The sequence below is a fragment of the Bubalus kerabau genome, chromosome 10, assembly GCF_029407905.1.
Source record: "Bubalus kerabau isolate K-KA32 ecotype Philippines breed swamp buffalo chromosome 10, PCC_UOA_SB_1v2, whole genome shotgun sequence".
In the NCBI taxonomy this organism is placed as follows: Eukaryota; Metazoa; Chordata; class Mammalia; order Artiodactyla; family Bovidae; genus Bubalus; species Bubalus kerabau.
The window spans coordinates 48554339-48576408 of NC_073633.1; the positions used below are offsets into that span (position 1 = coordinate 48554339).

At 41.0% G+C, this 22070-nt stretch overlaps 1 protein-coding gene across 8 annotated transcripts in view; it reads right to left on the reverse strand.

The window, feature by feature from the left end:
* NIN (ninein) overlaps nt 1-22070 on the reverse strand; it is a 105898-nt gene that overhangs the window by 34963 nt on the left and 48865 nt on the right. For all 8 annotated transcript variants that reach the window (XM_055537598.1, XM_055537603.1, XM_055537602.1 and 5 more), the window contains 12 exons: nt 18639-18678; nt 16946-17136; nt 12608-12754; nt 11971-12138; nt 11375-11511; nt 10898-11038; nt 10473-10647; nt 7158-7268; nt 6692-6781; nt 4526-4664; nt 2262-2383; nt 661-1166 (listed from right to left, as the gene is read on the reverse strand). In XM_055537598.1, the coding sequence (XP_055393573.1) occupies nt 661-1166; nt 2262-2383; nt 4526-4664; nt 6692-6781; nt 7158-7268; nt 10473-10647; nt 10898-11038; nt 11375-11511; nt 11971-12138; nt 12608-12754; nt 16946-17136; nt 18639-18678 (1967 nt within the window). The remainder of the gene's footprint in view (nt 1-660; nt 1167-2261; nt 2384-4525; nt 4665-6691; nt 6782-7157; nt 7269-10472; nt 10648-10897; nt 11039-11374; nt 11512-11970; nt 12139-12607; nt 12755-16945; nt 17137-18638; nt 18679-22070) is intronic.

The window sequence follows — 22070 nt, forward strand, 5'->3', positions numbered from 1 at the left end:
TGATCCCTGGGTGAGGAAGATCCCTGGGAGAAGGAAATGGTAACCCACTCCAGTATTCTTGCCTGGAGAATTCCATGGATAGAGGAGCCTGACAGGCTACAGTCTGTGGGGTCACAAAGAGTTGGACAAGACTGAGTGACTCCCTGCCTGTCTATATGTAGTTATATAAACCATACATATATGTTTTGCTTTCTATTTAATGAAGTACCACCGAGATAAAGTATGAAGCACCAAAGCCCTCAAAAGCATCTGAGGTTTCACTTGAGGAAAGTAAGCACAAAATAGTGTTTCATAACTCTGGGAGAAAATGTAACTTTGCCCGAATCTAATAACTTATAAAAGGCCTTTCTCAGAAAACAACAGGACTAAACGAAGAAGAAATCACATTTGTGATAATTTTATCCTCATCCAGAACCTTAAAAAGTATATGTCTGATAAAAAAAAAATGAAAAACTTTCCTCTTAAAAAAAAAAAGTTTCAACAATCCCAAGGTAGGCTTATATCTAAACAAGGACAAAACAAGTTGAAAAACTAAAAAAGAATTCTAGTCAGTAAGTGGGTGCTTACACCTTCTGGTTTTTCAAAGTCTCCTTTATTAACTGGGACTTGTGGTGCCCCTGAGGACTGGTGTCCCCTCCTCTCCTTCCCCCACTTTCTTACCTTCCCTCATGTAGTTCCCTTTGGTGTTTTTCCAAGAGCTCTTTTTGCAATTCCTCTTTCTCAAGAATGTGTTTCTCCACCAGGCTTTTCAGCTGCTCCTGGTGAACTTGTTCTAGTTTCTGAGTCAAGCCCCTCACCTTCTCCTCTGTCCAGGCGCCATTTTGGACGAGTCTTTCCCTCTCTCTGTTAAAGCCTTCCTCCACCTGCTCCAGCCTAGCCCTGAGTGCCATCTCATGCTCCAGCCGCAGCTCCTCCTGCACGTGAGCCTTCTCCTTATCCCACTTCATTTGCAGCTGTTTTTTCTCCTCCTCATGTCTGCAGATAGCCATGTGCTGTGCCTCCTTGAGTACCTCTGTCTGGCCCTGAAGTTCTGCAATTTTATTTTTAAGGTCACTTATTTGTTCTTCTAAGATGTGTACTTCATTCTCACACTTGAGCTTCATGTTCTCCTGCTCCTTTTCAAAGGCAACTTTGGTTTCATCTAGCTGCTTTTCATAATAGTTCACCTAAAGCCAGAAAGTGAAACCACCACAGTGTTATTCAACTCAAGGCCATGGAAAGGCGATGGGGCAGTAAAGACTTTTTTCTTACAACACATTTCTCAGTTTTCCTATTTTTGTTTTAAAGTAACAATTCAAACACATTAAATAAGATATTTTTAAGTCAGGCATGGTTTGATTTCCTTTGTAAATTGGTTGAATTTTATTAGTTTCTAAACAACTCTGTTAAAACTAACTAGACCTTCACATAGACACTGTATTTCTTCACAGGCATCCTTTCCAACTGCAAACTGAAAGTCTTAACATAGATAATTATATTCAAGTATTCGACTCTGCAGGCCTCATGGGGACACAAGTTGGATAAGACATAGCCCCTTCTCTAGACATGGTTATGACAAATATAAAGAAAGTGTACTACCAGTTAGAATAAAACATTTAAAAACATGTATAGGAAAAATACCTACAGTGTAACCTGGGGACTCCAAGGAGGTGAAAATCATGTTTGGTTGGGAGAATTCAGGAATATAAGAGGTAGCATCTGATGTAAGCTCTGAAGGTTAAGTAGACTTTCAAGGGGTAGAAAGAAATAATAACATAGCATGGAATAGCATGAGCAAAAGAGGACAGTTTGATGAAGAGCAGCAAACCACCTGGTCTGGCTGGAAGATGAAGTAACTCAAAGGATGATAAAAGAGAAGACTGCAAATATAACCTAAAGCAATACGGTAAAGGGTTTTGAAAACCAAGATTCAGAACTTGTACCTAATTTAGGAGGTAATGCTGTATCAAAGTACTTTTTTGGTTTTTTTAAAGTTTTTTTTTAGTGAGTTGGAAATAATGTAATGACCTTTAAGCTCCATGCTGGCTAGGACTGAAGATATTCCAGTTTTAAGAATCTCTCTCCTAAGAAGAAGAGCCCTCAAAGGCCCCTTGGCCTGTGAAAGCATCCTGAGGAAGTGAGTTCCTGGTAGCCACCCAGATGCATGAGGAAATGTACAGAAAGTGCTGCTCTGGGAGAAAAAAGAATGGAGAGTGTCGTACATGCAAAAGCTTGTCAGAGCTCAAAGAAATCAGAGAACAGGATTGAGAAGAAGGTCTTACTTTATCTTCAAGCTCCAGTCTTAGGTGACACAACTCCCTGTGATGTTGTTCTTTCATCTGTTCGATGACCAGCTCTGCCTCGATGCTCATATTCAGTGGATTGCATTCTTCAGAACCAAGCCCTGAAAACACATGGGATCTGTTGACCCGGCTGCAGGTTCTTTCAATAACACAACTGGCATTAATTATGGAATCCTAAATTGTAATGATGATATCTACTAGGAAACAGCAGAATCCAAGAGTGGTCTCTTATTTTCAAGCATAAGAGAAAATGAGAAAAAACAAAGACAACAGATTTTTCATGTAAGGCAGGGTATCAAACCTTAATAGAAATCAATAGGACAGGAGGTGGGAGCAGATGGGGAAAATGTTTCTTAAAAGTGACCTCCTGCTAATGAAAATGCTACAGAGTGAGGCAGTATGATCAAACTAACCAGCCTTCTTTCCATCCAACAAATACTGGGTGAAAAATCAGCAGAAGGGAATGTGGCAGGAGGGTGAATGGCCAGCATACTTGCTACACTTTGAGGTGTTAACTTCATGGATCAAGATATCCAACCCACCACTCAACATTACAGAAGACTGAGCACTACAATGCTAATTTCCTGTAGTGCAGGTGGGGCCTCATCTTAAATTATCAGCTAAAGTTATTAAAAAGAATAGAGCATAGGTTAGGAACCTGGATATAGGCAGATTCGGTAGAAAACTATCAGCTCATTCCATAGGAGTTCACCTGTGCAACTGCCCACAGTGGTGACTGGGACAGACATTGAAATGTGAAGCATAAGCTGAGGGCTGAGCTAGTACACAGATGAAATGATTACATCTAGTACTAAGACTGCTGCTGCTACTGCTGCTAAGTTGCTTCAGTCGTGTCCGACTCTGTGTGACCCCATAGACGGCAGCCCACCAGGTTCCCCCGTCCCTGGGATTCTCCAGGCAAGAACACTGGAGTGGGTTGCCATTTCCTTCTCCAATACTAAGGCAGGGGACTAATATTAAGGCAGGGGACTCAAAAAAAGTTTTCATGTGGAAGGACACAGGCAGATGCAAGAAATAGTGTAAGTCTAACAGCTGGAATTGACAATCTTTGGGCTTTCTCTACATCTGTCATGGCATTCCCCATCTGAGAAGTGATACCTGGGGTATAAACCATCCCAAGATGGCACAGCCTCATGTACCCATGATTAGAACTCCCAGCCCTTGGTCATCTATGGAAAAGCCCAGAAAAGCTTCTGAGATATATCCTATCAGCTGGGCTCCATTCTTTTACCACAGTAAGGTTACAGAGTACAAACTTAGAGGAAAAGATTCAAGCCTCTTCCTGTTCCCTCCTAACTCCCTTATATACTGTAGAATAAATAGGTAAGGAGAAGAATAAACAACCATTGTGAGAACCTGTACTCCCGTTCCAAGTAGCAGTGGGGAAAACTATTTATAATGAAGAATTTATCATAAATCCTTTCTGAAATTCATATTTAACACCCTGGAGGAAAGAGGCAGGATATGAGGAGGGAGGAAAAGAGCTGATAATGAACATAGGAGGGTTCCCAAACAGCTCTGCCTTCCAGCTGTATTACTCAAAATCCTCCCCAAGGCACAGGCACCAACATTTATTTATCTTATTTGTTGTTTTGCAGGCATTTAGCACAATCAGCATAAGGAAATCAAATTCTGGGGTTTCTGGCTGGCTCACTCTGCAAAACATGTCATACCAGTCAGGCACTCTTTTAGAAAGGGAGGATTCAGCAATAACTCAGTGACTGAATTCTAACACTCCCAAGGCCTGGATTCGCAGACTCGTAGCCAGTTTTTTTTTTTAATATCCTTGTGGTTTGATTTTTCCATTTCTTTGTTGATGTGTATCAAAATCAGATGGAAATAGTCTCACAAAGACTTCAGGACAAATGAAAAAAACATACCACAAGTGAAACAGCTCAAGAAAATAGCATTGCCAAAGTCTTTTTTGGGGTGGGGTGGGGGTGGGGTAGTGTTGTGGGGGCGGAGAAGGCAGAGTTGCCAACATTTTGCATTTTACATTCAACCATGGGTTTTTTTTTCTTCTTCTTCTTTTTTTCTCCTTCTTTTTTTTTCTTCTTTTCTAGTCAAGTGAAGCAGTGGGAGTGGAGAAGGAACAAAGAAATCTGTAACTGGCTGTGATCAATTAATTGTAAACACCACTGCACTCGGACCAGCCCAACCATGGTTTTAAAATCAAAACTCAAAGGCACAGACTCTGAAAAGATGGTGTCTGAATGGCTTACCCTGGTCAGGCTCGATGCAACCACTGTTAATATCAAGTTCTTCTGACAGTGAGTTCTTCAAGGGAAGCCTGGATACTTTGCCTTGTGTACGATATTCTTGCAGTTCAGACTGGAGTTCGTCTACTTGGTCTTGTAATAGCTGGAATTTAAAAACCAATATAAATCTTTGCTGTGATGTCAAAAACAAGCAACGGAAGAAAACACAGATACACTGTACATCATCAAAACTAAAAACTTTTGTGCTTCAAAGGACACCAACAAGAAAGTAGATGACAACCCACAACATGGAAAAAAAGTTTTTGTACCATATATATCTGATAAGGGACTTGTATATAGAATATATTAAGAACTATTACAACTCAATAATAAAAAGACAAATAACACATTTAAATATTCAGCAAAAGATCTGAAGAGACATTTCTCCAAAGAAGATATATTGACAAGCACATGAAAAGATGCTCAATATTATTAGCCATCAGAGAAATGCAAATCAAAGCCACGATGAGATTCCACTTCATATTCACTAGGATGGTTAAAAAGGACATACAGTAACAACTGTTGGCAAGGATGGAGAGAAACGGGAACTGTCTTACTGGTGGGAATGTAAAATGGTGCAAATATTTTGCAAAAAATTTGGCAGTTCTTCAAAGGTTAAGCATACAGTGATCATGTGATTCAATTCCACTCCTCAGTACATACCCAAGAGAAATGAAAGCCTATGTCCACGTAAGAGCTCACACACAAATTACTCACAGCAGCCCATTATTCACAATATTTGGATAACTCAATGTCCATCAACTAAGGAATGGATAAATAAAATGTGGTATGGCTATGCTATGGAATATTATGCAGCAATAGAAATAAACAAAGTACTGATACACGGTACTACATGGATGGAGCTCAGAAACAATATGCTAAATGGAGGAAGCCAGTCACAAAGGTCGATATATTGTATAAATCCATTTATAGGAAATGTAAAAAATAGGCAAAACCAAGCAGACAGCAAATAGATCATTAGCTGCCTAGGGCTGGAGGTCACGGGAGAGATTACAGCCAGGTGGACTGGGAGTTTCTTTGCGGGTGATGAAAATGTTCTAAAATTTATTATGGTAATGGTTGTACAATTCTGTGAATATACTAAAAGAGACTGAATTGTACCTTAAGTTGGTGAACTGTATGGTTATGAAAAGCTATTAAAAAATAAATAAGTGGATGAATTTGGGGAATTTTTGGAGGTGGAGCTGACAGATTCTACTGATGAAATAATTGAAAGCATAGGAGAAAAAAAATCTATATAACTGAAAGCACAGGAGATTAGAGACAAGAGCCAAAATGTATTTGTAAGAGTGACAAATATTTCATTTCTTTTCTCAAAATCTGTGTGTATATTTCCTGAGAAGGCAGACTATGAACAGCCTCATAAGGAGGTGATTGTTTTCTTCATTTTTGCCCAAGTACTATGTTCATTTAAAGCAGGCTGAACTCAGTTATGCTCACCATGTTAAAATACACAAGTGTTTTTGGTTTAAGGAAAAAAAAAAAAAAAAATCCCAGATTCCCGAGCTTAGAAGAGTTACTTTTCTAAAAAAGTCAAAGATTCTTATTTATTAGGATGTTTTTGTGTCCTCTAGTAGTAATGACTTACTACTTTAAGACTTGAGTGTTTTCTGCTCTATTTGTATTTTGTAAATAAAGTAAGGAATGTATTCAGGAAAAAACCCCACAGAACAAAAGCAAATTATATCAGAGTAGGCCTGCACTCAGGAAAGGCTGGTATTGGAATAAGCATATCAACATGACCACAGTTTCCTTCTCTTAGAATAAAACTTTATTTTCCTCTAATTACTGGCAATTTCTGACCCAGATAAAACAAACAACCGCAGTTTGCACAACTCTCTCATATGTCAGGATACTAAATAATAACATTAATAGCAAGCACTTAGGTTAAGTGTTTTCTGTGTCTCAGGCTCTGTTCTAAGCACTTCACGTGTACTTCCTGACTCCCCACAACAACCCTATTTGTGGGTTCATTTATTTTTTGTCACCTTGTAGATGAGGAATTGAGATACCCACAGGTTATGTTTACCAGTCACTTGGCTGGTGAACGGTGAAGCAGGATCTGAATTAGGCACTCCTCCACTTACTAAGTTCTCTTCAGTCACTCACCCGGCACTGCTGCTCATATTCATTTCTCATCTGTGTCAGCCTTTCTTCTTGCAGGAAGAATTCAGCACTGCTGGGATCAAGGTCACCAAACTAGAAAATGGAAAGTGCAAAGTTGTCATTTTTCCCAAGTGTCCTTCTTTGACCTATAAAATACCAAAGGCCCCAACTTCTGGTGTTCACTCAGTCTCTTGAGTATGAAAGGAATGTGACTTTTGAACAGAAACACCATCCACTGGAAGATGGAAAGAACATTCTAGAGTGATGTGTTCAACTAAAGCAGAGATCCTTTCTCAGTGCCATGCAAAGTTTTCCTCGTATAAATTAAATCCCTGCAAAAGTTGACAACTTCCTTTAGTCACATAAATAATTCCATAACAGATATTTTCTTAGTGGCACTGCTTCTGGTCTTTTGAGTAAACTACATTTCGGGGTTACCTTTCAGGAAATCACGTTTAAACAGATTTACCTTTTCTGCCAAAACATTTTCCAAATTTTGCTGAAGTTTGTTTGTCAGACTCTCATACTCTGCCAACTTCTCTGTATTCTCCAGAAGCTCATTTTCTAGACGACTGTTTTCCTGAAGAAATTTGGGGAAATTATGTGGATTGAAAAGGAAGCTGTTGTACCATTTTATATCATGCATAAATCAATGCTCTAGATTGAGAAAGTTTCAGTACGTTAGAGGAGAAGAAGTAAATATTTTAAAAAAACAATGTTTATCTTATAACCCCAAAGCGTGCCTCTTCTTTTTCTTGATCCTACAGAACCATGCTATCCAACAGCAGGCACTAGCAGTCCCAGGTAGAGGAGCTGTGAGTATGAAATACTCGCCAGATTTTGAGGATTTAGAACAAAAATGAAAAAAAAAAAGCTCAATAACAGGTTTTCTATATTAATTACAAGTCAAAATGATAATGTTTTAGAGATTACAGGTTAAAATGATTTAACATTAAATTCACCTGTTTCTTTTTACCTTTTAATGTGGCTGTCTGAAAATTTGAAATTACATATATGACTTGCACTGTACTTCTATTTGACAGCTTTGCAATTGAAAATTTAATGACATGAAAAGCGTTCTCATTAGGATGTCACATGAAAGACTGGCTGCAGAATGCCATGTTTATTTGACAGCAAAAGAGAACTCAGAGAAACTGCAAAAAGCAGAATAGCTCCAACAATTCTCATTTAATGATGATATACACACATTTATATTTAATTTACAATTTGATTCTGGTTTAAAGATATAAAAGCTACACATACAGTTTTTTCATAATTTATGTTTAAATTATTATAACAACATGTCAACCTAAGTCCACAAAATGTGGGTTTTTTCTGTGTATTTTCAAAGCATATCTTGCTAAAATATAGAGATGATATATTTCTTTTTAGAAAACTTCTTATTTTGTATTAGGGTATAGCCAATTAACAAACAAGGCTGTGGTAGTTTCAGGTAAACAGCAAAGGGACTCAGTCACACATATACGTGTATCCATTCTCCACCAAGCTCTCCTCTTATCCAGGCTGCCACATAACATTGAGCAGAGTTCCATGTGCTATACAGTAGGTCCTTGTTGGTTATCTATTTTAAATACAGCAGTGTACACATGTCCATCCCAAACGCCCTAACTATCCTTTCTCCCCGATCCTTCCTACCAGCACCCATAGGGTCATTCTCAAAGTCTGTGAGTCTGTTTCTGTTTTATAAGTTCATTTGTATTAATATCATTTCTTTTTAGATTCTATATATATGGGATGTCATAGGATATTTTTCCTTCTCTGATTTACTTCACTCAGTCTGATACTGTCTAGGTCCATCCATGTTGCTGCAAATGGCACTATTTCATTCTTTTGAATGGCTGAGTAATAGTCCATTGTATATATGTACCACATCTTCTTTATCCATTCCTCTGTCATTGGGCATTTAAGTAGAGCCAATATGTTTTAAATATATTCTTGTTCACACCCTTATGCAGTTAACATGGAGTAAAAAAGCATGTGCTTGAAGTGTTTAAAAAAGAAAACTACCTTCCCCTCAAAGGACAACTCTAGAATTCTAATCTTTCAAAGTATGTCTAAATTTAGATGTTAAAACAATCAGGAGCAATCTCTATGAATTGGGCCTGTGTTGGCACTTTGGAAACTGAGAAGTCAGCTTCTGTTGCCGACCACAGGGAACACACAATTGGGGCCATGGCAGGGGAGACAGATATGGATACAATTACCTAAGATGTGACAGAAAATATGCTATCTTCTGGCAAGAAAAAAAAGTAAGTGTAATGAAAACGAATAAGCAATTTGCCCTGCAGTGTTGGAAAAAGCAGCGAAGGAGCCTACAAGCCCACTGAGAAACTGAAATCACTGGCAGCAGGTGCAGCAGAGGCTGGGTGTGGACTTGGGGGTTGCTGGCAAGACCTGAGATCAGAAAGGTAGGAGCATGAACCCCCTTTCAGGGCCCTTCAGGCTGCCATGCCGCACTTTTACAAAGGGTATAGTATGATTCTTAAGTGTTCTTCAGTAAGATGGTACCCCACTCCAGTACTCTTGCCTGGAAAATCCCATGGACGGAGGAGCCCGGTGGGCTGCAGGCCATGGGGTCGCTAAGAGTTGGACACGACCGAGCGACTTCACTTTCACTTTTCCTTTCATGCATTGGAGAAGGAAATGGCAACCCACTCCAGTGTTCTTGCCTGGAGAATCCCAGGGACGGGGGAGCCTGGTGGGCTGCCGTCTATGGGGTCGCAGAGTCAGACACGACTTAAGCGACTCAGCAGCAGCAGCGGCAGTAAGATAACTCTGGTGACCAGGCGGAGGGAGTTTGGATAGATGGAAGAAAGAATGCACATACGTCAGTTGAGAAATTGTGATGAATTCCAAACCTGTTCAGAGGCTGTGGGAATGGAGAAATGGGATAAATCTGAGAAGCCTTTCAGAGCATCAGCAGGACTCAGAAAGTGAGAATCCAGGATGACCAAGGACGGTGACTTCTATGACTTACAGCACAGGGTGGTGATGGAGATTAGGGTGAAAATTCAGGAGAGGAAGCAGTTTGATGGTTAGGGAGGGAGAACTGGCTCAGTCTCTGATTTGTGGAGTTTCAGGAATCTTTCATAACCTCAACAAAACTAACTATTCCATAGATTCTTATTACTTTCAGATACTGTATATGTAGCAACTCACTCAATCTCCACATCAGTGCTCTGAGGTAGGTATTATGATGGTGATTCTCTTGTATATTAGGAAACAGGCTTGAGTAACCTGATGAATGTCTTCTGTAAGTGGTGGTATCCAGATTGGAACCAGGCAGTCTTGAGTCCAGACCCCTCCCAAGACCTGAGACGGTCCCACCCACCTTCAGCTCCAGCTGACACTACCACATTACCCAGTGTCAGAGCTCCATAAAGAGAAGCATCACTTCCTCTACTGAGGCACAAAAAAGAAGAGGAGGATGTGCAAGGGAAGAGGTAGATTTGGGAGCAGAGAAACAAAGTGGATGGCCTCGGCGTGGAAGGAAAAAAAAGCCATCTGCTAAGGATGAGGAAGGGGACAGCATCAACCAGGTATCAAACAGCCCTGAGGACTCACTTCCGCTTCAGCAGGTAAGAACAAGATATGCTGTTGGCAAACCAGAAGCCTGGACACCCCTGAAACCTGGGGCTCTACCATGTCCGGGTGTTGACCCAGACTTATGAGCCCTGTGCAGACCTGTCCTCTTACAGAGCTGTGGTTTTCCATGTGGTGTTCCCAGAAGGCACATAGACCACATAACTAAGAGGATAATTACCTTTAAAGAGAGTGCAAGGCGGTCCCGGATGTAGTTCTCTTCTGTTTTTGCCTTTTCGATTTCTTGCTCAAGTTCCAAACGCTGCTTGCCCACCTGCTGCAGGATCTGCTCTCTCTCCTTTCGAAACTCATTCTTTAAGGCTGCTATTCGCTCCTTGTACTCTTCATCCAGTTTCCTGTGAGAAGGAAAGACCGACAGGCTGCCATCAAGTCCCCAGAGGTCCCTCTGTAGAGCCACCAAAAATGGAGAGTCATAGAGATGGAAGCTTCTGGAGAAAGTGGCCAGTGAGCCCTGCTTTCCTGTAGGCTTGGCCACACCTAAGTCACCCCAGCCAGGTGTGGCCAAGCAGGCGGGCAGGCAGGCAAAACCCCACTGTTCTGGGCCAGGGTGGTGGGAAAGGAGGGCCCTGGCCCCACCCATCACACCTGAGGTTGTACTCGTTCCTCCGCTCTATGGCTGCATGGTGATCGTCCACCTCTGAGGCCATTAGAGACTTCAGCTTCTCAGCTTTGTCCAGATCAGACCGTAGCTTCTCTTTTTCTCTGAGCATCTGATCCACTCGCTCCCTAGAATCAGAAAGAAACAAATCAGAAAGAAACAAAGTTATAAGGGAGACTGTTACTAGGCAACAAGTAGACCCAAAAAAACTCTCATCTGGCTTACTCCTATACAAAAACAAAACCAAGACAACCAGAACCCTTCCAAAACACAAAGACATTCCACAGCCCTTTTCAAAAGCCCACATGCAGATCTAAGCTCCACCTCACTTTCACAGAAGTGAGATGATAGGCGATTAAGCCACCACCGCCTTCAGAAGGGAAGAATACGTGCCACAGGCGTCTGAGCACTTGCTCAACAAGTAGGAAAGGGAATAGAGCAGGTAAGCTTTCTGTTCAACTCACAGCAAATGCCGAATCTCAGCCTTAAAACTGGCCAGAGCTGCCTGGTGAATGCTGTTCTTGGTGACCAAAAGTTCGTTTTCAAGAGCCAGTGTCAACTCTGTCAAGTTGACATTTCCATCAAGGCTAAAATCCAAGGCCTAGAAATCAGAACAAGTTTAAGATAATCACTAGTTCTATCCTCAGAAAGCAGAAAATGTGAAGGTTATACAGACCTGGGGAACTGAATTTATAATCTACAAACTGGATGTTTACATTTAACGACTGCCTCGGAACAATATTCAACTAAGGTCTCTCTAAGGAAAACATGATTATTTACGTGTTTTTAAAAAATGCTGTCTGGCATTGTAAATGAACACAATGGCAAAACTCTAATCTTTACCAACAAGAGATCGGTTAAGAAATTTCTTGTGAATAATTTAGGGGTTAAAAACATGAAGTCAGCAACACTCCTGGTTAAAGGGAGTAGGAAAAGTTATCTCTTATGTCTGAGATCTTGGGAACAGAAGAATCATTAAGGAGAAATCAAATCAAATCACAAAACAGAATTTTTCAACCCTTCCCAATTTGTCATTTGCCTCCCATTTCAGTTGCCACACCTTCAGGATCTCCTGGCTGTTTTCAATGCCTTCTTCCTGCCAGGTGTCAAGTATTCTCTCCACTGATGCATAGCCCATCCCATCATCCAGGCAGGAGAAGACCCGAAAACCAATGGTACTCATCATTGCAGATGGGGCTGTGGTCCGTCGTCCACTCTCATCAAAAGACTAGAAGAAGAAAGAGACTTGAGCAAGCTCAGGCATTGCAACATGACGTTGGTTGAGACCAAAAGTAGTCAGTCCTGACCACAAGGGGCAGAGGCATGCTTCTCTCATTTATACTGCTAGGGTAAAAAGCCAAGCGGCCCCTTTGATCTTCCTTTCCCAAGTCAGTCAAGAATGCAAAACTGATCAACAGCTGACCTGGCAGACAGATCCTGCATACAGATGAGATGCATCTCTACTCAACATCAGGTTCCTTCTGGCCCACAGCTAACAGGAAGGGGCATAATTAGTGGTCTTCCTACTGTAATTTATGGTCATTTCTCAAACCCAACTTCCCCAGTGGTTTAGTCTTTCATTTCTGCTCTTCTTTTGCTTCTCTTTCTCCTCAGTATTTTTCTTCAGACAGCAGATTAACTCACTAGAAATTATTCAAACGAATTTTAACTTTACTCCCAAAGAATCCACTTCTTACCTGCATGGAGATGTGCCTTTTCAATTGTCTATATGGGGTAGATGCTGATGGTGTAAGAGGTTTTCCATTTTTGAACAAGCCATAGAAAAAATCTTCTACACTCATCATACCATCAGGATCAAGATTATGGAAGACTTCTTCAAGCATCTAGAAAAGGGTAACCATACATCTTAACTATTTCTCTCAAAAAAAACCCACAAAGTCCCAAGGGCACTTCTAGTCCCAAGAGGCTCAGTGGTAAACAATTCACCTGCCAATGCGGGAGACGCTGGTTTGATCCCTCGGTCTAAGGAAATGGCAACCCATTCCAGTTATTCTTGCCTGGGAAATCCAATGTACAGGGGAGCCTGGCAGGCTACAGCCCATGGAGTCACAAAGAGTCGGGCATGACTTAGTGATTAAACAACAAAGCCAACAGATATTGGCACCACTCTTGATCCCAAGACTCCAGAAATATGACATGTCCCTTTATTCTCACTTCACTAAATATATTTTCCTTTCTAGTAATCTGTCCTTCCCCCTCACATAAAGTAAACAAAATTCATTTTCAACATCTCCATAATTTTCTGCAATTTAGAAATTAACTGTTTTCTCTTTTGCTCATACTCTTAGAACGGGTTATCTTTAATGTTACTATGCGTTATCTTGTGAGTTAAAGAATTACTGAAAAATATAAAGATATAGCTTCCCAGTGTTGTAACAGCAGAAAACAGACATTCATTAAGCCATTATATTATGGTGATGCCACATGGTATTTTGCTCATATGAAATTTTGTAAACTAGCATAAATGGGTCTGGGACAGATTGCAATGATTTAAGAGCTTGGGTCTGAAACCCATGCCTTGGAATTTAGAACATTACTTGGAACCACACTGTGGTGTTTGGGGGTTTTAATTTCTTTTAATGCTTTTGCACAATCAAAATGAAGACTGGATAGGAAGAATTTCACGTGTGTGCAATAGAAGTGTTCCGAGACATGTGAAGAGAAGGAAATTCTGCCTGACTACTTTGCCCCCTCTGACAGTAATCAAGTGGTCCTCATCATATGGAGTCCCTTCTAGAGGCGTGCCTGGGAGATGGTTTGTTCCCTAACTCACAGAGGAATGGAAAAGCGAATAAAGCAACAAAATAGGGAGAGAAAGCAAAGCCCTCCATTCTCACAGTCAGCTTCCTATTTGGGGGGCTGAAATTTTTCTATAGGACATGACCCCAATGTACAAAGCAGAAATCACCTGAGGGTCTTGTTAAAGTGCCGACTCTGATGTAGTTAAATCTAGGGCTGGGGCCTGGGAATTCTACATTTCTAACAAGATAATGCCTAATTTGCTGAGTAGCAAGGAACCGAATAAGCAACAAACTTACCATTAGTGCCTGCAACTGGGTCCCTTCTAACAAAAGCCTCTTTGTAACAAATCCTCAAATTTTCAATATTTATTTCCTAAGCCTGGACTATTGCTGGGACTCCTGTCATCTCCTAATCGTTGATTCTATCCCTCAGCTAAGTCCTTGTGGCATTTCTTTTATCTTGAATGCTTTTTTTCCCAATCCATATCCAATGGGAAACATCTGTCTCTATTCTTGTTTTTCTACCAGTTCCTCTGGAGAGGATTCCAAAACAAAACCATTTTAAAGGGTGGAAATCTTTGGAAGAAGCAACAGTTCCTATAGAGAATCATAGGAAGAAACAGATGGAAAGATATTTTGGGCAAAATTCAGAGGTTGCCAAGCTCCCTTAGATTCTCTGTCTCATTTTTATCAAACAGAACACTTTCTTAGAGGACTAGGCTTTCAGGACTGTCAAGCCGGAAGTCACAGTAAAATCCAGCAGTGATGACTGAAGCTAACCAGCATATTTTGCCTTTAACATTGGAACATTCCAACATATTTGCCTTTAACATTTTAACATTTTGCTCCACATTGGTTAGCCCTGTGACCTTGGCCAAATCAATGTACAGCTTCCTGACTGCCTAAACACCCATCACCGGATCCATTCCAAGTGGTGGAGTAAGCGAGTCCTGCCAGTTATTAGACATGGGGGTGTGGGCAAGTGGTGAGTAAATGAACATGGATTCAGAAGAGGATGGATGGACTGGGTTGGCCTGATAAGAATGCTAGTCAGTGGGCAACTGGGACACACCCTGCAGCCTATGCAGGAGCTGAATCTAGAACCCTGAGGACATTCTTCCTCCCTATCACCAGCCAGGTCTTCAGATGGCTGATTTCCCAATGTGAAAGCTGGGAAATAGCCAGAGGGGCCAGGAGGGTGATATAAATGAATGAGGCAGGATGGTCTTGAGACATTTAAAAGGCTACTTGGAAGCCTTTTAAAGCAGTGAATGGAACATTTGAATGCATGCCCTGTCCAAAGGGGCTAGCCGTTTCTCATTACCAGAAAAATGGAGCCAAATCTTCTGATTTTCAGAAAAAAATCTCCCGATTTTAAAAAGTATAGCAAATAGTTCAATGTTTAAACATTGTGTAGGTCACATGGCCTTTGGGTCATATCAGGCCTCTAGACTTCCCAGGTGGCTCAGTGGTAAAGAATCCTTCTGCCAAGCAGGAGACCCAGGTTTGATCCCTGGAGAAGGAAACGGCAACCCACTCCAGTATTCTTGCCTGGAAATCCCACAGACAGAGGAGCCTGGTGGGCTGCAGTTCACGGGGCTGCATGAGTCAGGCATGACTTGGTGACGAAACAACAAGGGGGATAGTCTGCCTTCACTGCCCTACAGCCGTCTTGGCTTCTGGAAGGCAGGCACTATCTTCAGCTATAAGACAGTCAATCTAGTTTCCCTTCATGCTGATGGCAACATGCAGCAGTGACCTCTTTCTTTATCTATAAAATGTGGAGTGACTAAATCTAAAATTGCTTTCAGTTGTAAAATTCTAGGATTCCAAGCTGTGTGTTGGTGAGATCATCATGAACTTTCAGCTCCGCTGTGGTCTAGAGCTAATAGTACAAGAGCACTATAGTATTTCATGATTTTGGCAGGGAGGAAAAATACTAAGTAAAAGCTACATTCAATTAGCAATCCTTCACTCATCCTCACAGCAGAGGAGAGTAAATGTGCTGCTTCTTTTCCTGGATTCTGGAAACTCTGCCACAGAAGAAAATGCAACTCCTCATAAACAGCTACAGTTTATTCCAAGATTCGTTCTTAGATAAATAATCCAAGTTTGTGCAATATTTCTTGGCAAAAACAACCCAAGGTTCTGTACACTGCACTGGCTTATAATTTAGGAGGACGAATTTAATTTTATGACTCAACAGTCACCACTGATAAATAAATGACTGCGGAGCCATTAAAAGGTAGTCAGAGAGTGTGCAATGGTCACATACACAAGGGAGAAGGAGGAGGGAGAACTTTCCTGCAAGCTAGGCTACTTGGAAACTTTTGATAATAAATCTCATTCTGGTTTAGGAAAATAATACCACTTATCCTCTGAGCAAGCAGATAACATGGTTTCGAATATCATTATAATCCAAGTTTCCCAAAGCTTGTACAACCGTAGCCCTAACCTCTAAGTCCCTTCAATCCTTATTTTCAACTCTTTGAAAGACGTGTCTTGGAATTAATGACATTCTTTTGTTTCATGGCTGTTCATGCACCCAGTCCTGCCACCGCTCTTAATTTTTTAGAAAATGTAAGTTGAGAATTTTACCAAGCAAGAGCATCTTGGGGGCTGCTTCAAGACTCATCTGTTGTACGTTTTCAAAACCACCAACCTACCCTTTTCCATTTCCTCACGACCAGATTATTGTGATGACTCCTGGCTGGTGTCCTAATCTATGGCTCTCTTTACACCAATATACACCACAAAAGAAGTTCAGACCACCCTTAGCAAGTACGTTTTTCCAATGTATTATGTAATCTGCTAAAGAACCCAGGGATGATATGGAGATTGTCTCTCCAAAGACTAAACTCATCAGCCTGGGCTTCAAAGTATTCCCCCAACTCAACTCTCCGGAACTCTCTGCCTCGTCCTGCCTCCACACCTTTCTCACCTCTGACTCGGTGGGTGCCGCAGCTACAAACAGACTGACATCATGGCTACACTGAGCTGGGGCCTGACAATGATGTGGGGTACCATGCTTAGCACAGTGAGGCGCACACAGTTTGGGTTCAGTAATTCTCAGCTATTGTCAGTTCTTGTTTCCCAGGACAAACATGAGCTCCTCAGAGACACAAACTTGATGGCTGACTTGCCAGGAAAAAAAGAGAATGGAGTCTCTGTAACTTGCGGCAGGAAACCAAAACATGGCTGTCTCCAGCCTGTGGCCAGGTTAGCTTGTATCACGATTACTATCCCTGAATAAAAATACAACGCAACGCTCACCTCTCCATCGACACTCTGCAAACCATACTGCTCGCAGATGGAGACCAGCTTCTTTCGGTTTAGGTGACCATCACGAGTGATCCCCAAATCTTCACAAACCTCCTGCAGTTTCTCTTCTATCCAGTCTTGGGGAGCCAAAGACCCACTCTGTGAGGCTTTTAAATCATCTGGGTTCCAAAATCTTAACTGGCCTAAAATAAAAGCATATATTATATTGTCCCTAAAAGAACTGCAGAGAGAGAGCACCTATACTCAAAGAAAAATACTCTTTTTGAAAATAAATGCTATAAAAAAGAGACTACCAAGTGTTGATTTGATCCAGAAGTTCAAATGAAGCAGAACCATTGGTTCTTAGGCCGCAATGAAGGCCAACTGGCACTCTCTTGTTCACTGGCAGTTATACCCCTATAAGAAATATTCCAGTGCAGTCATGTCAAGGTTCTAGGTTTGTTTTATTTCAAAGAAAAATCTGCACAGGCTTAGGCTTTGGTGTGATTGAAAGAGAAGGCTGGTTGAGAGCCATTCTAAAGAGCTTTATACATCCTACTTCAACTATAGCTACCAGACTTTATTATCTCTACTCTCTTTCTAGTCTAAGCACTGTTTTACTGAGAAGGAAAGAATTTCATGGTAAATACCATTAAATAATAATAAAAGTCTCAAGAGTAGCCTGTTTCTAAATCTTTACACATGAATATTCTGACCTATAAGCAACCTAACTTAAAAAATAAATGGTTGCAAGTTATTAATTATCTGTATATTAAGGATAGTTGATCCCCTGGTGGCTCAGTGGGTAACAAATCTGCCTTCAATGCAGGAGACCTGGGTTTGGTCCCTGGCTCGAGAAGATCTCCTGGAGAAGAGAGTGGCTGCCCACTCCAGTATTCTAACCTGGAGAATTCCATGGACAGAGGAGCCTGGTGGGCTTCCATGGGGTAGCAAAGAGTTAGACACAATTGAGCGACCAAGCACATATTAAGGATAAATTCTATTTGAGGATACAAGGATCAACCTACTTATTTAAAAATAAATATTTATTCTCTATGAAAAGTTCTCACTTCTAGTTAAGATTTCTACTTTCACATTAGAGATTCTGTCAAGTCATTACTTAAACATGCGCTAATTATTGGCATGATACTGTGTGCCTCCAAGAACCTTGGAGGGTTGAGAAGAGTATTTAGTGCTACCCCTACTATTTATTAAAGGCATTAAGCCCATTACTGCTGTGTCTTTACAGGTTGGAGGCCTAGAGAATTTGTAATTACACTTAAGTACAGTTAATCCAGGGTAGGCTGTGAAGTGGGTGGAGATCTGTCAGCTGAACCACAGTGCCATCTGCTGGTGAGGAGATCACCATGAAACTTGTCAAGGGATGCATTTAATCAGTAAATTGTTTAGGATGGTTTATAGATTAATGTGAAAGTCTATATAAGACAGTAATTAACCTATAAGTAAAATTCCACATCTCAGTTGCCATATCTTACATGATCTTAAATGCAATGATTTAAAACTATGAGCTATAAACTGGGAATGAATTTTTTGTTGCTGTTGTACTTCAGGTTGCTTCTTAGCTGGCCTCCAGCAGGTAGGGCTATTAGGAAGAAGGGAAGGGCCTTGGGAAGGGGTTGTGGAGAATGCCCTGTGAATGCAGCCCTTCCCTCCCAGGCCAGCCCGGCATACCCTCAGTTCCTACCTTCTGCTTCATACTCCTCGCTGCGCTGCGTCTTCCAGTGCTAGAAGAGGCAAGAGGAGGAGGTTAGTGTGCTTCAGAACTAAGCCCGCTCTTCCAAGACCAGATCACTCTCTGGCCTTGATGGCATCATCTGAGTAAGTCGCATGATTCAGGACCTTCTAGTGCATTTATCCAGGCAGGCTCTGCTCAATTGGTGAGCCAATAGAGAGCAGAGGCCTAAGAAATACCACACCGCCTTCTGCAGCATCTCACCAAGGATTTGGCCTGTGAGCTGACGTCACTTATTCAATAGCAAAACCTAGCACAACCAATAAAATCAGGCCAAAGCCAATATTCAGAATCCATCAACTGAGAAGAGTTTATACACATGCATTTATGAGTTTGTTCTTCAGTAAATGTTTAATAGGTGTGAGGTATCACGCTACATCTTTGGAAAACAACCATGAACAGGACAAGCAGAGCTCTTCTCTCATGAGGATTATGTGCTGACAAAGTCATGCAGACAAGAAAACAGAAAGAACAATATTGTAGTGTATTAAGTGCTATTGTGGAGGAGCTCAAGAATGGGTACCTAACTAGGGTATCCTTCAGCCTTGGAAGTTCAGGGTAGACTTCCTGAAAGAAGCAAGATCTGACTGAGACCTGAGGGGTAGGCTGGAGACAGCCAAGTGGAAAGAAAAGAGCAGAGACTATTTGCTGACCCATGAGACAAGAATGAGACAGATGTGTTCGTGGCACAAAGGAGACAGAGGTGCAGCCCCAAACAGCTAGGCTAGAAAGCTCAAGTTAAAATGTACGCTATCAGTGAATTACTACGTTAAAAACAGTGGAACTGATCTGCACTGGATTATTTTGCCCCTTATCATGCTATGTTCTACTTAGTCTTTTCCAAGTCATAGCATACAGGTGTAGTTTGTGTATTACACAAAAGTACCCAGCCCAGAGCACCCATCAGAATGAAAATCCAGCCCTTGCTCCATGAGCCAAGCATGGCACAAATCTGCTTCCAACCAGTGGCCGTGAGTGGGTACACAGTGATCTTTGGCCTCATCAGCAAGCTTCCTAATTACTCTTGTTAGGAGGTTCTACAACCGCCACAGTCAGGTAACCCTGTGAGAAAAGTGTATCCCCCTTTTAAAACCTCCTGCTGTCTCAGCAAAGATCCAGCTTTATGAATGAAGGTACCTTTGATAAGTGATGCAAAGAGTCGATTCATTGGAAAAGACCCCGATGCTAGGAAAGATTGAAGACAAAAGGAGAAGGGGGCAGCAGAGAATGAGATGGTTAGATAGCATCACCAACTCAGTGGACATGAATTTGAGCAAATTCCATAGTGGAGGACAGAGGAACTTGGCGTGCTGCAGTCCCTGAGGTCGTAGACCTCCATAGATTTTTCTTACACTATTGTTTCTAGGCAGAATTCAATTGTTTTTATTTGTAAAGTATACATTTTTATGCCTCCTAATAAAAGCACCCTGCCTCTCTACCCCTCCACATTTATTTCCTCAACCAACAGAGCAAATGCTCATATTATTGCAGCACCCAAAATGGTGAAAATTCATCATTCAGCATGTAAGTTGGAAACACCCTAAAATGAAATCCATTCAGTCTACCTGAAAAAAATAAAGTAGGTTTCTGTGATCTAAGAACCATCGGTCAAAATAAAACCTATCGAATTACATGCAGGGGATGATTTTTTAACAGCAGAAATGAAATGAGACGTGGCAGAATAGGTGCCACTGGACAAGCCGCTGCCGGGACAATAGTTGGAAAAATGCAAACACACACCTTCAAAAAATGCTCAGCAACAATTCCCAACACAACAAGGTGTGTGTCTTGCTATAGAAAAATGTATTTCTTACATTTTCTCACTTCTCAACTCATTAAAAATAGTGAACAATGAATTAGTTCAGAGGAGCAAGAGGCTTCAATGTACTATTTCCAAAATCTCATGAATCTATGCAACTGGGTGCCTCATCTGATTCCCGCTTCCCTGCCACCCCTGCTCCCCGATTCTTACATCTGACTATTGAGGGTGGGAATCAGACTGCCACCTGGCTCTGAACCCAGGCTTACCTACTGGGTTTGAGCTTGAGCAAATTTCTTAATCTCTTTTGCCTCAGTTTCTCCATCTATAAAATGGGAATAAAGTAGTACATATTTCACAGAGCTGGGTAAAAATGCCTAGAATTGTGCCTGGCACTAAATAAGCAAATAAAATTTGATATTATTTTTCTTGGACATGTGTTTATGTAACACATGTTAAATTTACATTTGCAGTTTCTTTTCATTACCATGTTTAAACTTAAAGGATTAATTTGATTGTCCTTGGGAGGTACTGGTTATTTATAAAAATTTGTAAGAAAAATGCCAAGCCTCCAGCAGATATGCAAAGAATACAGACAATTCACATAAGAGGCAACCCAATTAAATATGGGGAAAGGTTCATTTCAGTAGCATTCAGAGATGCATAAATTAAAACCAAGCAATCATTTTGTTCCCATTAAATTAGCCAAGTATTTAAGATATGACTCCTATTACCAACAAGGTTATGATTTAAAATAGGCCTGTTTGGGAAAGAAAACAAAATAGACCTATTAATGTTATTGGAAACAATACAAATGGATATTACTTTTTACTAAAGGAAATGACTTTATGTATCAAAAGCCATGAAAATGTTCATGCTTTCTGATCCAATTTCATAATTTCTGATGGCAAAAGTAAAGTATTGAAAACAATTTAAAAACAGTGGGGCATAAAGTATAATAACACATCATAATATAGTCATTATATAATTATAAAACCATGTTGGAGCATGAAATACATCTGATGAAATGTTAAATGAAAGACCACAACAAAAATGCCATCAACACTATGCCACTGGAAAAAAAACATTTATACAATTAGACAAAGACTGGAAGGAAACAGAGACAATAAATATATATTTAGTTGAGGGAATGTGGGAAACAATTTCATTTCCTTTATTGTTATAAATGTTGTTTATACCATATAAATAGGTACAACTTCACAACTTCTTTTGCCCACCTGCCCTCGAATTCTCACTGAATGAATTCCCTGTGACCTGGGGGTGGGGGAAAGGGAAACTTCTGCCCCCTAGGTATGTACCACTCTGCTAGTCAGCAAGGTCCTCCTGCACAATGACTTGTGATCAAGAGAACAGGCTCAGTGGGAAGCCCAGGTGCTTCCATGAGGGTAAAAGCTGCTGGTGCCAATGCCTCCTAAATTTAGCAGAGTGTAGGAAGATCAGGGACACTCATCTGAGACATGCATTGGGGACTGTGACCAGAATCATCCAAAGAGGCACCCCTCATTCAGCCTAACCAATGGCATCAGGTACAGCAATTTAAGTGATTTCACGCAAACTCTTAGGGTGAGTGGTGACAAGGTAAGGAATAACTTATTTTAACATCT